The sequence below is a fragment of the Macadamia integrifolia genome, unplaced genomic scaffold (assembly GCF_013358625.1).
Source record: "Macadamia integrifolia cultivar HAES 741 unplaced genomic scaffold, SCU_Mint_v3 scaffold1489, whole genome shotgun sequence".
Classification (NCBI taxonomy): Eukaryota; Viridiplantae; Streptophyta; class Magnoliopsida; order Proteales; family Proteaceae; genus Macadamia; species Macadamia integrifolia.
In genome coordinates, this window is record NW_024868225.1 from 139111 (window position 1) to 154908 (window position 15798).

A 15798-nucleotide genomic window follows, 5' to 3' on the forward strand; every position below is an offset into this window, starting at 1 on the left:
TTGCGAAGGATCAACAACACTGATATGCGACTAAACAGTGGAAGGGTCTACACGTCGTGTTCTCCCCTAAAAGAACATCAGTAAATACTAAAACAAAAAGAAGTTGAATCATGAAGGAAATACTCAAGAAAGGGCCCGACACCATCCTCCGAGGACCACTGCTCGTTCTCTTCTGAACAGTCTTATTGAGGTATGCCATATTTGACAATAAACTTCCCTTTGTCCTATGTTGTACTTACTTTTCTTTGGATTTGCAGGTCACTTGGAGGCCATTCCAGTCTCTCGTATTTTCAGACTTTGACGAAATTGTCATGGCCAGATGCTTATCAGAGAATCGGGTCCTGTTCTGAGGCATATGTGGCCATGTCTAGTACCTGGGAGAGAGAGTCATGCCCTAGTGGTCTAATCTCCAGTCACATCTCTTTCCTTGTCTTCCTCCACCTACCATGCATTGCCCAGAGATCATCCCTATGGACAAGATTGAGAGTTTGGCAAATGGAGTACGGGATGAATCATTTCTCGACCAGGATAGGGACTACAAAGCCTTCCTGGAGGAGGAGACATGCCTGAGAATCCCTCAGTTTGGGAGCTATAATCTCCAGGTGCTCAAAGCAACAAGGCCGTTTTAAAAGATCAAAGTAAGGAAGTGCAATCCAAATGAATGAAAGGAAATAGGTACAGGGATAAAAATTACCTGAAGGATGTAGCCCACTCCCTTGAGACCTCGGTCTCCATATGACAATAGGTCTAGGGTCTGCAAGAGGTATGCAAAAGCAGCCCCACCCTAGTCCTAGGAATCCACCTCCTAAAGATCCCTGAAGAAGAACACCGGGCGAATGTCTACTTCCCCTCGGAGGTCACTAAAAAGACACTGACCCATAGCAAACAATAAGAAAGCATGGGTCACTTATGCCATGTTGTCAGGGTTTACCCACAGGCCGATTCTCCACCATCGTGCACTGATATCCCTAAGACGGATATGTGTCTGATCAGCCGCAATGGTAATACCTGTTAGGTCCTCAAACTCCTTGGTTGTCGAAGTCTTGTGAAGCATCATGGGTCTGTCCCAAAATGGAACGCCTGTCAAGGCTTAGAAGCACAGAGGCGTGATGGTAATCTTGTCAATAGGAAGATGAAATGAATGAGTACTCGGCCACCACAGCTCCATCAAGGCCCCTACCAGTGCCGGACTGAATTTCAGGGTCTCTATAAAAGCTAATCGTTTTAAGCAGGAGTCGACCATCTCCTTCACTCTACGAGGAAGTATCCTATACTATGACTGAACCATGTTCGGGTGGCCATATAGGGCCAGGATAGGCGGTTCCCTCCCTTCATGCTAATGGAAATAAATAATATATATATAAAAAAAATAAAAAAAATAGAAAGATGATCAAAATAATAGATGAATGAAATGTAAAGACTTACCCAAGAACCCCATGCTGAGCTGCAGATATGATTCTGAGTGTTGTGGAGAGTCTGTCTAGAGTACCAATCGGCCCGGCCCTCGTCCCTTTGTGAAAATTGCTGTAACCCTCTAGCTGGATTTCTCCACAAGTCTTTCTCTTCATTCTTTCAGCCATATTTTCCAAAATCATAAAACAACCCCAAGAAGTTTTTTAATTTGCACAAAATCCCACAAGAATATCAAATTCTCCAAATGACTCCTTCCTCAAGAACTTTGAAGATCTTCATGAGAAAGATGAAGAACTTCAAGGAAAACCTGAAGATCTTCGGAAAAAATTTGAAGAAACTCGGAAAGATGCAAAATGGTTTGAATCTTCAAGAAGATTTCAAAAACTTGAACTCACTCACTCATAAATCATTCCCCAATCAAAAAAAGTTAGAATGAGGAACAAACAAAGGGGGGACCATTTTATGGGTAAAAAAACATTTAGATTCCAAATTAAGGCTCAAAGTTCAAAGTCCAAATTCAAGATTCTATTTCAATGGTCAAAATTCAAGATTTCAATTCAAAAGTCCAAAAGATTAAAAATCCAAAGAAGAAAAAAAGAAACAAAGGTAAAAAAAAAAAAAAATTAAGAATCAATTATTAATGTCTTTTACAGGGTTGAAAGAGCAGTGAATTTCTTTCCTATAATTGACAGCACCAGATAGCCCAGCCTGGTTCAAAAGAACCCACCTAGAAGACCAGATAGCCCAACCCGGTTCAAAAGAACCCGCTTGGAAGACCAGATAGCCTAGCTCGGTTAGAAAGAAACCACCTAGAAGACCAGACAACCCTACCCAGTTCGAAAGAACTGACCTAGAAGACTAGATAGCCTAGCCTGGTTCGAAAGAACCCACTTGGAGACCAAATTCCCTGAACTGGCACATGTAAAGCCTAGCTAGGGAAAAGTCAAAGATCAAAGTACTAACATCTTTTGCAGGATTGGAAGAGCAACAAATTCCTTTCCTATAATCGACAGCTCAGGTAAGTCCTAAAACTTTAAAGTAGTTGAGAGATATTATCTGTTGCATTTTTCAACTCCTTCATTAATGAGCAAGATGATGGTAGTACATGCTCTGAGTGACAAAATATGGTCGTTCTTTTCTCTGCCATTTGTCTGTTGGCATAGGCCTCACCCAAAGAGGGGCATTCTACAGACACCCATTTTTGTCACCCTCCAGCTATGATGAAATGTGAAGCGACTTTGGACTTCTGATCAACAGAGATGATAAATTACCTAGAAAACCCGAAAACATTCCCCACCTATCTAAAAACCCTTGAAACCCCCATGCGAGAGACAAGAGGGTCCAAATTTTGACTTTTTATATATAAAGGAATTTGGTCAAGATGACTGTACAGATAGATAGTGCTCAGAAATATAATTTCGATGATATATGGCACGTCAAAATCGGACCGTCGATTCACCCGTAATTGTCCCCCAAAAATTATATTTTCTTGTACGTATGCCATGCACACTAGCAAGCCTATTAGAAACTAGGAAAAATCCCTACCTACACAAATACCCCAAATTCGTCCTCTACCTAAAAACCCTGGAAACCCCCGCACAAGAGAGAAGAGGGTCCAAATTTGATGTTTTATATTTGAAGGAATCTGGTCAATGTGACCATATAGATGGATAGTGCTCGAAAATATAATTCCGATGATATATGGCACATCAAAATCAGCCAGTCGGATCTCCCACAATCATCCCCAAAAAATTTCATTTTCTCGTACGTATACTATGCACACTGGCAAGCCTGCTAGAAACCTAGAAAAATTCCCTACTTACCCAAATACCTTAAATTCATCCCTTACCTAAAAACCCTGGAAATCCTCATGCAGGAGAGAAGAGGGTCCAATTTTGACCTTTTATATGCGAAGGAATCCGGTTAATGTGACCATACGGATGGATAGTACTCAGAAATACAATTCCGATGATATATGACTCGTCAAAATCGGACTGTCGGATCTCCCATAATCGTCATCAGAAAATTCTATGTTTATACTAGCACTGCTCGCAGGCCAGCCCTCACATATGCTACAAATGCTGGCCAGTCGACCAGCCAGCAAGCCTTGCATGCTCCCCCGCACACCCTACCTGTGCCCCCACCTGCTATAGCCTATGCACCCATTGGCTGCTGCTAGCATCCCTGCCTGTAGCAGCCTGCGTGCCTGCTGGCTGCTGCCAGCACCCTTACGTACTATAGCCCACGCTTGCTGCTGCCCAGCCCATGCATGACTGCAGGTTAACCCGTGTATTATGCCCACCCATGCTACCTGCCCCGCATGCCATGTGTCGCACATCCTTGCACATTACCCGCACACCTTATGCACATTGCCTACCCTCCCATGTAGCCGTGCCAGCTATACCTTGTGCACTTCAACCCAATCTTATGTCCTACCGTTGGCGGTTGGGATTTACGTTCCACTAGCTCGATGAGTGAATAAATTTCCTCTTCACCCATTTTCGCATATGCATTACTCCATTAGCATACCCTATGCCGTAACCTCCTATCAGTCCAAAAACCCACTTTTTACCCGTTGGCTAAAATTTCTCTCTCCTCCCGTTTGTCCAAAAACCTCCTTTTGTCTATTGGTTAAAAAACCATTTTCACCCACTTTAGTCCAAAAACCCCCTTTTGTCAAGTCCAAAACCCCCTTTTTTCAAGTGGTTAAAAGAGTTCTCTCCTCCCCTTGGGCCTGAAAATACTATAAATACCCCCTTCCTTTAAAAAAAGATGACCAGAAATCACAACCCCACTTAGGAAGTGAAGCTCGGTCCCTCTTTCCTCCTCCCCTCCCCCTTTGAGTTTCTTTAGGTCTTCAGAGCGATCTTCGTTAAGATCCAAAATTTTGTTCAGATCTTTGAAGTGTTCTTTGGGATCTTGAAGATCTTCAATCCAAGTTTGTAGTTTAATCCATTTTTTTTTCAAACATAGTATGTTTTTGAGTGTTCTTGATCTTTACCAAAAGTAGAAATCCCTCCACCCCTTAAGGTTCTTCAGGTCTATGAAGAGATCTTTGTTAAGATTTGGAGTTTTGCTCGGATCTTCAAAGTCTTCTTCAGGGCTTTAAGGATCTTCATTCCATTTTTTTCTAGAAATAGCCCTTCCCAGCCGAAGCTCTATCTGAGTGCCCTTGGAATCTTTCTAGAAATAGCCATTCCCAGTGGAAGCTCTGTCGGAGTGCCATCTCAGTCTAGCCCTCCCCTAGCCTATCTCTAGTGGAAGTTCTACCAGAGTTCCACGTCAGCCTAGCCCTCCCATGGCCTATCCCTAGCAAAAGCTCTATCAGAGTGCCACCTCATTCAAAGCCTGAAATTAACCTTCCTTAGCTGAAGCTCTGTCCAAATCCAAATCCGAACATAGCCTTCCCTAGCCAAAGCTCTGTCTGAATCCAAATCCAAAAGTAGCCATTCCTGGCTGGAACTCTGCTCGAATATCATCACAATCAAAATCTATCGAGAAAGGAAGTTGGAGGTCAATACCATCTTCCCATGAGCCAGGAGAATCTGAAAGACAGTCCAAGATGGTACTAATCAGGGGCCTACCCCTCTTGACCCGAAACAGGTGTTAAGTTCATGTATAGTTTCTCAACCGAATTGTCATCATGTAGACTTTATATAGACCTTGTTTTAGTGTACATAGTTGTTTAAATTCAGTCAATGTATATGTCACACCCCGTTCACACTGAACCGGAGCGGTGACCGAGTTAACACCGGTTAACCCAAACCTGCCAGGATCATCAGATACTGTATTCCACCACAGTATACGCACACTAACATAAGTTCATCAGATCAGCGGAAGACTAAGTTTTACCTGTGAATAAATCCCATATACTTGATACCCGAATGGTGATACAATAATTATATACATTTGGGCCCGAAGGCATGATATATACACAAAAAGAATAAAATTCAAATATCAAGTATATACAGGAAATCATCAAACCATCAGAGTACACAGCTCGGCTCGGTATCAAGGCTGGAGATCAGCTTGGCGTCAAGGGTCGTGGCCAGCTCGGCATCATATAGAAGAGCTTAGCTCGGCCTCAGAAGTGGAATTCAGCACGGCCACAGAACTGCTGTCCCGCAACATAGCTCTCGCACGAGCAGTCTACGCCGTGCTCTACTCCTCAGGGGTCCACCAGTCCTCTTCAGGATACTCGACTGTAGGACCCACCCCATGCTCCTCAGATGTATGACCTGTAAAATCATCTAAAATGGGGTGTACAAGTGGGATGAGCTCACTAGCTCAGTAAGTAGAAAGATGGATCACACAGCAGTCCACACATCACAACACATCATATGCACTACATGCCATGCTATACATTTTAAATCACATCCACCTAAGCAACATTACTAAGTCTTTGGTTTTAGTGCTACTACAACCACAGTGCGCGTATACTCCGGGTACGAGCCGCAAACTCCCTCCCGCGATACGCCCATAGGGCTGTCGGAGAAGGCCCACCGTGAGTACTCGGAAAAGTAAAGACAATGCCGTCCACCGGCTCTCAACAGAAATGTACATGACTGAAAATAAAGGTGCTGACTCCAGCAATTTAAAAGCAGTACGATTGGCCCTCTTGAATGTACCACCGGGGTTGCCGACTGTCCTACATGACTCGTCGGGCGTAATGCCTAACCGCCACAGTGTCCGACAATCGCGACCCTTGCTTCCCCCCAAATGGTAACCCAACACCTTAACCCCTGTTGGGAAGGGTCGTAGCACGGGATGGTGAGAATCCTAATACCGCATGCTCCTATATGACAATAGTACGATTGCATAGTGCCACCGTGTCCCATTCCACGGGCCACCAATGCATTTGTTTCCAAGCCGACTACGGCATCTAGTCTATCAATGCATTATGCACCATGATGTCCACATTCAACATTTAAACATCTCATTCAATTGGCATTTGAAAAGTAAACATAGCACATATACACATCAATGAGAGGAATGACTAATCTACATAGCATATTCATGATGACATGACTAGATTAGATATATTTAAATGAATTCCAAACAATGCCTTGGAACAAGGCCAAACGTCCTCTCCCCACTTACCTGTAGCGTACAAGGATTCCCGTTCGGTACGGGTGAGATCCGGAGCGAATCGGGTAGGATTTGGTGAACCTAACATAGTTGAGCGGGGTTAGTACTTCACCATTTTAGAATCAAAATTAATGAAATCCGATGTCAAAATCGTGTTTAGAACATCAAAAGAATGTCACACGTCCGATTTGGGTTCGATCGGACATAAGGATCACATTCGGGGCCACACGGGTGGGTCAGATAGGTGGGCTGTCTACCCACCGGTCTTACCCACCGGTTGGGACCGGCGGGTAGGGGCCCGCCGGTAGTACCCACCGGTGGTACCCGCCGGTTGGGCCCGAAGGCCCCCCTGCCTTCTCAGGTGGGTACCCACAGGCGGTTAGGAGCCCACCGGTTGTACCCACCGGTCTTGGCGGAAAAGACACTGTTTCTTCCCCATTTTCTCCATTTTTTTGGGGAATCAAATGGGGATTTTCCCCACCCATTCTTCACACCTTCAAGGTCCTATAGGATGGTTCTAACCTAGATCTAGGTTAGATTCAAGTGAGGGAAAACCATCTTACCTTCTTTGCTCAAGAACGACTTCAAACCCTTCAAATCGCTTCAAACCCACAATGTTCTTTCCACCTTGTCAATATCTCTTTAAATCCTTCACGATCAACACATAATCATCTATTAAACCTTAGATTCATCATTTCAAAGGGGATTTACAAGATCTCAAGAAACCATACTCGAATCAAGGGTTTAAAGCTTGGATATGGTGAATGTTCATAAAACCCAACTTTTCTTACCTCCAACTGTAGATCTAGAGTTGAAGATCACTCTCCCGGCACCGGAATGGGAAGATTGAGCTTCGGCGCCGCTAAAATCCCTCTTTTCTTCCTCTTCCTTCTCTTCCTTTCTTCTTCCCTTTCTTTTCTCTCTCCTCTTTACTTTTCTCACCAACGTACGGGGGTAATAAATGGAAAGAAGAGAAAATCATAAAGCTTTATATATATAATTCCTAATAAGTGAACAGTGCACTTGGATGGGTCACTCAGGTGGGTGCACCCACCTGTCCTACCCACCTGAGAGCCAAAACTTGGGATTTTGACCGGGTTCGGACCTCGGCACGAACCCCACCCCAAGCATACGATGTAGCATACGTATATACCTTAAAATACGGATATAATACCTGTTTTATCCGTACATAGCCTTATGGTAGGTGTACGTACACGGTTTGGGCATTCCCGTCTCTTCTGGCACTGGCTCGGACTTGTCGGGCCAGCCGGTGTTTAAGGTCACCCGTGCCATCATAGCCCATAAGGAACCTGCTCTAATTTCCTCTGGCTCGGTTCCTGCATGGTTAAACTGGTTCAACCGCTTAATCAGACCGGGTTTAAAAAAGTAGGGTATTACATGCAAACTACTCAAATTTAAAAGTATTTGGATGTCCTGCTTATGCACATGTAAATGAAGGGAAGTTGGAACCTAGGGCTAAGAAATGCATTTTTCTTGGGTATGGATCTGGAGTGAAAGGATACAGGTTGTGGTGTTCTGATCCAAAGTCTCCAAAATTTCTTATTAGCAGAGATGTTACTTTTGATGAATCTGCTATGTTGCATCCTGGGAAAGAAGTTCCTATTCATTGTGATGAAGGTCAAGAAAAATCTAGAGAGAAGGTGGAGTTTGAAATTGGTAGTTCATCTTCAAACAAAGCACAATCTACTTTAGTCCAGTTGCCTATTTTTACTGAAGGAGATGATGCTCAAGAGAATCAAGAAGAAGAGCGGTACAACGTTGCCAAGGATAGACCAAGGAGGAATATTAGACAACCACAAAAGTATGGGCATGCTGAATTTGTTACTTATGCATAGTCTGTTGCAGATACAATTGAAAATAGTGAGCCTGCGACATATTCTGAAGCTGTTGCTTCAATTGATTCTACAAAATGGTTGATTGCCATGAATGAGGAGATCGAATCTCTTCATAAAAATCAGAATTTGGAGCTTGTGAAGCCGAGAACAGGGAAGAAAATTATTGGTTGCAAATGGGTCTTCAAGAAGAAGGAATCTGCCTCAGGTGTTGAAGATGCTAGTACAAGGCACGTTTAGTTGCAAAGGGCTACAGTCAGGTACAAGGAATTGATTTTAATGATGTTTTCTCACCTGTTGTTAAGCATAGTTCTATTTGTGTCCTACTTGCTTTAGTTGCTATGCATGATTTGGAGTTGGAGCAACTTGATGTGAAAACAGCATTCTTGCATGGTGAACTAGAAGAACAGATTTATATGCATCAACCTGAAGGGTTTGTTATTGAAGGTAAGGAGGACCATGTATGTTTGTTGAAGAAGTCCCTATATGGTTTGAAACAGTCTCCTAGACAGTGGTATAAAAGGTTTGATTCAGTTATGGCTAGTTTTGGATACTCCAGGTGTCAATATGACTGTTGTGTTTATTTCAGAAAGCTCTCTGATGGGTCATTCATATATTTGTTGCTTTATGTTGATGATATGTTGATTGCAGCAAAAGATAGGAATGAGGTCAATAGGTTGAAGGAACAATTAAGTTCTGAATTTGAGATGAAAGATTTGGGGGCAGCAAGGAGGCAGCAAGGAAGATCCTTGGTATGGAGATCAAGAGGGATAGAAAAGCAGGGAAGCTGTGGCTATCTCAACAAAAGTACACTGAGAAGGTATTGAATCGTTTTGGCATGAAAGATGCCAAACCTGTAACTACTCCTCTTGCATCTCATTTTAGACTTTCAACTGCTCTATCACCTAAGACAGATGAAGAGGTGGAGTACATGTCACGTGTTCCATACTCTAGTGCAGTTGGCTCCGTTATGTATGCTATGGTTTGCACTCGTCCTGACATTTCACAAGCTGTCAGTGTGGTGAGCAGATATTTGTCATGTCCAGGTAAAGCTCATTGGGAAGCAGTGAAGTGGATACTTAGGTACTTGAAAGGGACCTCTGGTGTTTGTTTGGAGTTTGGGAGGAATGGTGATAATTTATCTGGTTATGTTGATTCAGATTATGCAGGTGATCTTGACAAGAGGAGGTCACTCACAGGCTATGTATTTACTCTTGGAGGAAGTACGGTTAGTTGGAAAGCTACTTTACAGGCTACAGTTGCATTATCTACTACTGAAGCAGAGTATATTGCAGTGACTGAGGCAATTAAAGAAGCTATTTGGCTTAGAGGTTTGTTGGGAGAACTCAGCATGGATCATGGGGTGACTGTTATCCATTGTGATAGCCAGAGTGCTATTCACTTGACTAAAGATTCAATGTATCATGAGAGGACAAAGCACATTGATGTTTGGTATCATNTGGCTTGCGTCTTTAAATTCTTAGATGACGAATGGTTAGGACGTTATTTTTAGGACGGTAATTAGAATTAGATCACAACCATTAATCAGTTCACTTTCGCATTATTAAAAGAAATAAAAAATAAGGTGGCTGCTCTCCCTGTGTTCGACCCGTAGCTACACTGATCCGTACGCTTGCGGTTATATTTTAAATCTCAAACACCTTTATGTGTTGGTAAGTTCGAGCATTGCTTGAACTTACTTGGTGTTTGTCGTGTTTGAGTTCAGCCCTTTGGAGGGCTATTGGAGAAGATGAAGATATTAGCTATTTGTTTATCTGTTGGAGGAGAATTCAACCCAAGGTGGAGATTTGTTAAGTTTGTCTCGAATTCTTGACCCGTTTTGAAGATTGACCCGATTCGACATATTTTGGTGGCGACCCGAATGGAAAATTTTTTGAGATCTGTGATGGAAGCAGAGGGCTTGGGCCGATAGGAGCCCATCACTGATCTCGTATGGGGGTGCCCCCGTGGTATGGTTCGACAGGATCGACCGCGACCCGATGGGTCGAACCGCGATTTGGAGTATATATATAATATATTGTTGCTTGTTGAGAAAGTCATTGTATTCTAGAGTTTTCACAAAGCTAGGGTTTCAGGGCGAGTTCTTCCTCGCCGCTGCTAGGGTGTAATCTCTCTTCTGCATAGTGAATCATCTTCTTCTTCGCCCGAGGACGTAGCACACCACCCTGGTGTGTGAACCTCATTAAATCTCTGTGTCGTACGGATCTATTGTCTCCCTTTATTCGTGTTTCTTGGTGTTTGATCTAACATTTGTACTTGCTATTCACCTTCTAAAGTTTTGAGTAAATTGAAGTTAAACTGTAAATCTAGGCCTAGCCCCTACTCAACAAAGCACACTCACTAGAATGACTCGGCAACAGAAAAATGCCTTCCTACTAAGCTCAAAACAGTTCACCTGAAGCATAGGAGTGGGTAGACAAGTTCCTAGATACCGATACTGAACCAATGACCTTAGAAGCTGCACACAATAGCTTGTATACAGTCTCCAGATAGACCTTGAGGCTTGAAGCTGACCAAGTTTAAGGCATCCTACCAGAAAGTAGTAAATAGGTCCATTCAAATTTAGACAAATCAATATTTCTCTAAGAAACAACTAATTAGTTGTATTGTCAACAATTACAGATTTGAGGTCCATTGAGCCTAAGGTCTTAACAAGGAGAGAGAATAACACAAAGAAACATTTAGATCCATTTGTCAAAATAAAAAAATTTGAGTATTTTACAATAGGTTCTTTCAACACACTTAGTGACATATCCTAGTCATAGCAGACTTGTATTTCCTTTGTATATATCCAAGAGATGAGGAACTTCTTTCTCATAGTTGATCACAAACTTCTCCAAAAGATGCTTCTCACATTTTTTCACCAGAGTTTCCATTTTAAGATCCTCCTTCACTAGACCTTTCAATATTAGTACTCAGTAAACTGCACACCTCGGAATAATCCTCTTCTCCAAGCTATGCCCAATAAGTTGCCGGTATGTGATGATAACTGCCTGTTCTCAACCCATTTTGTTAACAAAGAAATCAAATGGCTCATAATGTTCTTCTCAGACAGTTTCATAAACCAAAGATACCTCCTTAATGCCATGAGAATCTCACTTTCAGAAAAACCCCTGCAATCGAATGAAAAATAGATGCATAACCACAACTAAAAGAAATAACTCTGGTAAAAAAAATTCCCTAAAAGTCATGGCATTGTTTACACTGTACATCATCCACTCTCTCTTGATAGGGACATAGGGTAAAGATTTTTGTACCACCCATTGAGAGAATCTTCTCTTACAGATAGGGGAAAAGGTTAGGTTCTTTAATCTAATGAAAAATAAACACATGAACACAACTACAAGATTCAGCTTTGAGGTAACCTCCCACCCACCCCCACCCCCACCCCCACCCCAAAAAAAGAAAGAAAGGGAAAAATACAAGATTACACACAATCAGGTTTTCCAATACCAAACAGTACCATCTAACTGCTTCAATTCACAAGAATATAAAATATTGGGTTTTGAGTTTACAAAACTACCCAATACAGTGTTCCTCCTCCCTTTCTGGCCAGTTTTACCATTACTTCCCTCCACATACCCTTCTCCGGTCACCATGAATGGGATTTCATAGATATAATCATCCATTTAGATCTTTTTCTCTATTTTCTTTAGGATAGAATGTGCTTCAATACCATGTGAGGCAGGTGTGTGACCAAAACTGAATCTTCAGTAACAAAATTGTTATATTTCTACTCTTTAATAGCTACATGTCAAGGACCAAACATGCCGAAAGAAAAAAATGACACTGACTAGAACCATCATACAAATTTTCACAAAACTAATTATACTAGGCAACCTTGATAACATAAAGGACAAACTCATTTTTACATAATTTTAATCAAAGTGATAAAAACCCAATTGTGCAAGTTTTCAGTACCCTAGCACCCCACGGCAAACAGCTTATTTTCAACTTAAGTTCAGTACCCTCCCACTTTCCCTTTATCCAGGGAGAACATTATCTGCATTTCCATGAAAAAGGAAAATGCATAATTTTACTGTTATTTTCATTGGCACCAAAAACTCATCAAACACATCAAAAGGAACATTTCCACTTTTATTTGGAGAAAAGTCTGAAAACCACTGAGTAGAGCTGTCAACTGATTGATATGACTAGAACCATCCTGAACACATATATTCACAAATAGTGGTAACCAAACTCAGTAGTTTTAAGACATTCCACCTGTCTACAGCAGTTGGTCCATTCAAATCTAGAATAATTAAATCTCCCTAAAAAAAGTTACAAAAAATCTATGGTTTCAAACAATGAATATGTTAGATAAACTCTATAAGAATCATTAAGAAAAGGCTTTGATTTGATTATACCTAAAAATATTAACTAAAAATCTATGCTTACAAACAGTAGATAATGAACAATAAATTCCATAAAATTATTAAAAAAAAGGGCATAAGAATCATCTTTTTTAGGTCTTCAATTCAATCACAAGCATTTGTATAACTGAAACTGCATCAATTTTTAGTACTAAAGACACTACAGCTTCAGCACTACAAGTTTAGAACCAAATTCACATTTTTCCTTCTCTTTTTTCAACCGGTTTTACGAATCAGCATAACCAATTTATCAAATCCTCAACATTAAGCAGCCTTTTTATTAAAAGAAAACCTATCAATACACAAATGCATAGAAGCTGACATCCTATAACCAATTTTACTAATTTAATGCCCGAAGAATCCAATTCTAGATAAATTTTACTAAGGTTGAGTAAATTGAAGTCAAACTGTAAATATGGGACTAGCCCCTACTCAAAAGTAACCACATGCACCAGATTGACTAGGCGACAGATGACTGCCTTCCTTCTGAGCTCAAAACAGTTCACCGCGGCATAGGAGTTGGACAGTCAAGTTCCTAGAGACCCATCCTGAATCATTTACCTTAATAGATGCAAAAAATATCAGAATTTCAAACATTTAAGCATTTTACAGGAGGTTCTTTCCAAAATTCCTCAGTTCCATATCCTAGTCCTCCCAGACTAATATTCCCTTTGTATAGGTCCAAGAGTTGAGGAACTTCTTTCTCATATTTGGTCATAAACTTCTCCAGGAAAAGCTTCTCACTTTTTATCAAAAGACGTCCTATTTTAAGATCTTCCTTCACTAGGCCTTTCAACCTCAATACTCGAAAAACTGAACACCTTGGAAGAATCCTCTTCTCCAAGCTAAGCCCTAGAAGTTGCGGGCACTTGATGATAACTGCCAGTTCGCAACCCATTTTGTTAACAAAGAAATCCATATGGCTCATTATCTTCTTCTCAGAAAGTGTCATAAACCAAGGGTACCTCCTAAATGCTGTGAGAATCTCATTATCAGAAAAGCCCCACCTTCGATAAGCATCAAATTTCTGCTTCCATGTCGATTTGTTCATGGATGCTAACCCATGGAGAGCAACAATAAACAAGTATTTTGAAGGGTCGAAACCCATTAGCTGAATATTCTCAACTATCTGTTCGAACCGGTCATTTTTAGGTGTCATTGTGCTGGGAAAGTCCATCAGTGAACTCACGATATTAGACTCCGGTACTCCCTTTTCTCTTAAGATTGCAATATTTTGAGCCACATTATGTAAATAATCGATGAGACGAGGTTGACGTCTTAGGCCAATAACAACATCCTCCACATTCCCAACTACACTGTTGAAGAAATTAAAAGCAGGGATGATTTTGTTCTCTAAGCTAGAGTAAAAAAATCTTGGACCCATTTTGGCGATGTTAGGGCTCGAAACGCCCAACAAATGATAGAACTCAAGTTTAGGGAGAAGGGTCTTTGTAGGACTGGCAACAAGCAATGATGGACACTTTCTAATGAGACTGGAAATTTGGGCTTCGGTGAATTCATGGTTTCTGAAGAGGGCAAGAACAGAGTCTGGTCTATCAGAGGATTCAAAACAAATCTTCTTGGATGCAGAGATGGCAGCTGCGGGTGAGAACCCACATGAGCTGACGAGATAAGAGAAAACGAAAGGGTTCTGAACTGTTGAGGGTTTTGAGGAGATGTATTTGAGAGATGAAGAAGGGTTTTGCAGAAAACCCAGTTGGGTAGTTGGATCTCTTACGGTTCTCCCGATTGGGACTCTTTTGAAAAGGAAACTAAACATTTGGAAATTTTCTATAAAGCAATCAGTTGAGAGTTCAGTCTTCAGACTAGGATGAACTTACAGAGTCTTTCGAAAGCACGGCTTCTATTTCCATTGCTTTCGTCTTCCCTGCAACTTGATACCAAAGTTCTGGAAAGCTGAAAACTACCCACGCTCTTAGGAGAACCTAAATTAGCACCGCTAAGTCTCTCTCTCTCTCTCTCTCTCTCTCTCTAAATCTAATGAAATAATCTTTAGTACCCTCTATTATGTTCAAGATTTTTTTTTCTCAATTCTGCCGCAATACGGTCCAATACCTTAGATCGTCGCTCCAATATTGGCCAAGAAAGGTTGATATTAATTGAGATATGCTGTGTATCCAAGATTAGTATCAATATGTGGGTGGATCACTAGCCATGGAAGCAAGCCATCCTAATATTGTCGGGAAAATAATCATCTGTTTTTCTCATCCCTATTTTTCCTTGTTTTGCTACCTGCAGAACGCGACACGTGGACAACTTTAAGACTAACGCACCGGATGTAATAATCTTCACCCAATCTTGACCGTTGGTCTTCTTGTTATCCACGTGTCGCGTTCTGTAAGTAGCAAAACAAGAAAAAATAAGGATGGGAAAAACAGAGGATTTTGAACCATATTATCGCCTATTTTCCATGTATCAAGTTGTTTGATATACCTTTACCGAAAAAGAAAAAAAAAAAAGTTGTTTGATATACAGATTCTTTAGACCTTCGATAATTGTGTTTTTTTTCACGTACCTTATGTTTGATAATGTGTTGGTCTAATCAATTTTTAAGGGGGTAATTAATTGGAGTCTGTTTTCCTTGAAGGCCTCCTAGATCTTGTAGATCAATTCTTGTTTGTGGTGGGTGGCTTAGTAAATTCCCATTCCTTGGGGTGTTTGAAAAGGAGAAAAAGATTTCTACCAAAAATAAAAAAAAGGAAAGGAGAAAAAGATTGAAGAAGACGAGGATGTGATTAAGATATAGGTTGCAAAGATTGTTGACATTAGACATAAAAAATAAAAAAAAAAGTTACCCATTTGCATCAGTCTACACCAAAACATATCAAAACTAAATCGAAATCGTTTATTGAAATCAACTCGAGTAGCTTACACTAAAACTGTGAAATCGTTTGATAAATAGTTCAATTTTGGTTTTAAAATTAAGACATAAACTAAACAGTTTAAACTACTTCAAACCGCTTAAGTAAACCAATTAATATATAAATAGTAAATTTAAGTCATTCAATGTTAAGTTTACATACATTTCA

General features: G+C 41.0%; 1 protein-coding gene and 1 long non-coding RNA gene across 2 annotated transcripts; both read right to left on the reverse strand.

Moving 5' to 3' along the window:
* Nucleotides 1-11040: 11040 nt before the first annotated feature.
* On the reverse strand, nucleotides 11041-14863 carry LOC122063877. Its single transcript, XR_006135498.1, has 2 exons — nucleotides 14590-14863; nucleotides 11041-11488 (listed from the first exon to the last, which is right to left on the reverse strand). It is a non-coding gene; the product is annotated as an uncharacterized LOC122063877 (long non-coding RNA).
* On the reverse strand, nucleotides 13002-14593 carry LOC122063876 (transcription termination factor MTERF15, mitochondrial-like). The gene has a single exon (XM_042627569.1). The coding sequence runs from the start codon at nucleotides 14526-14528 to the stop codon at nucleotides 13338-13340; it is 1191 nt and encodes a 396-aa protein (XP_042483503.1). The 5' UTR covers nucleotides 14529-14593; the 3' UTR covers nucleotides 13002-13337.
* Nucleotides 14864-15798: the final 935 nt, after the last annotated feature.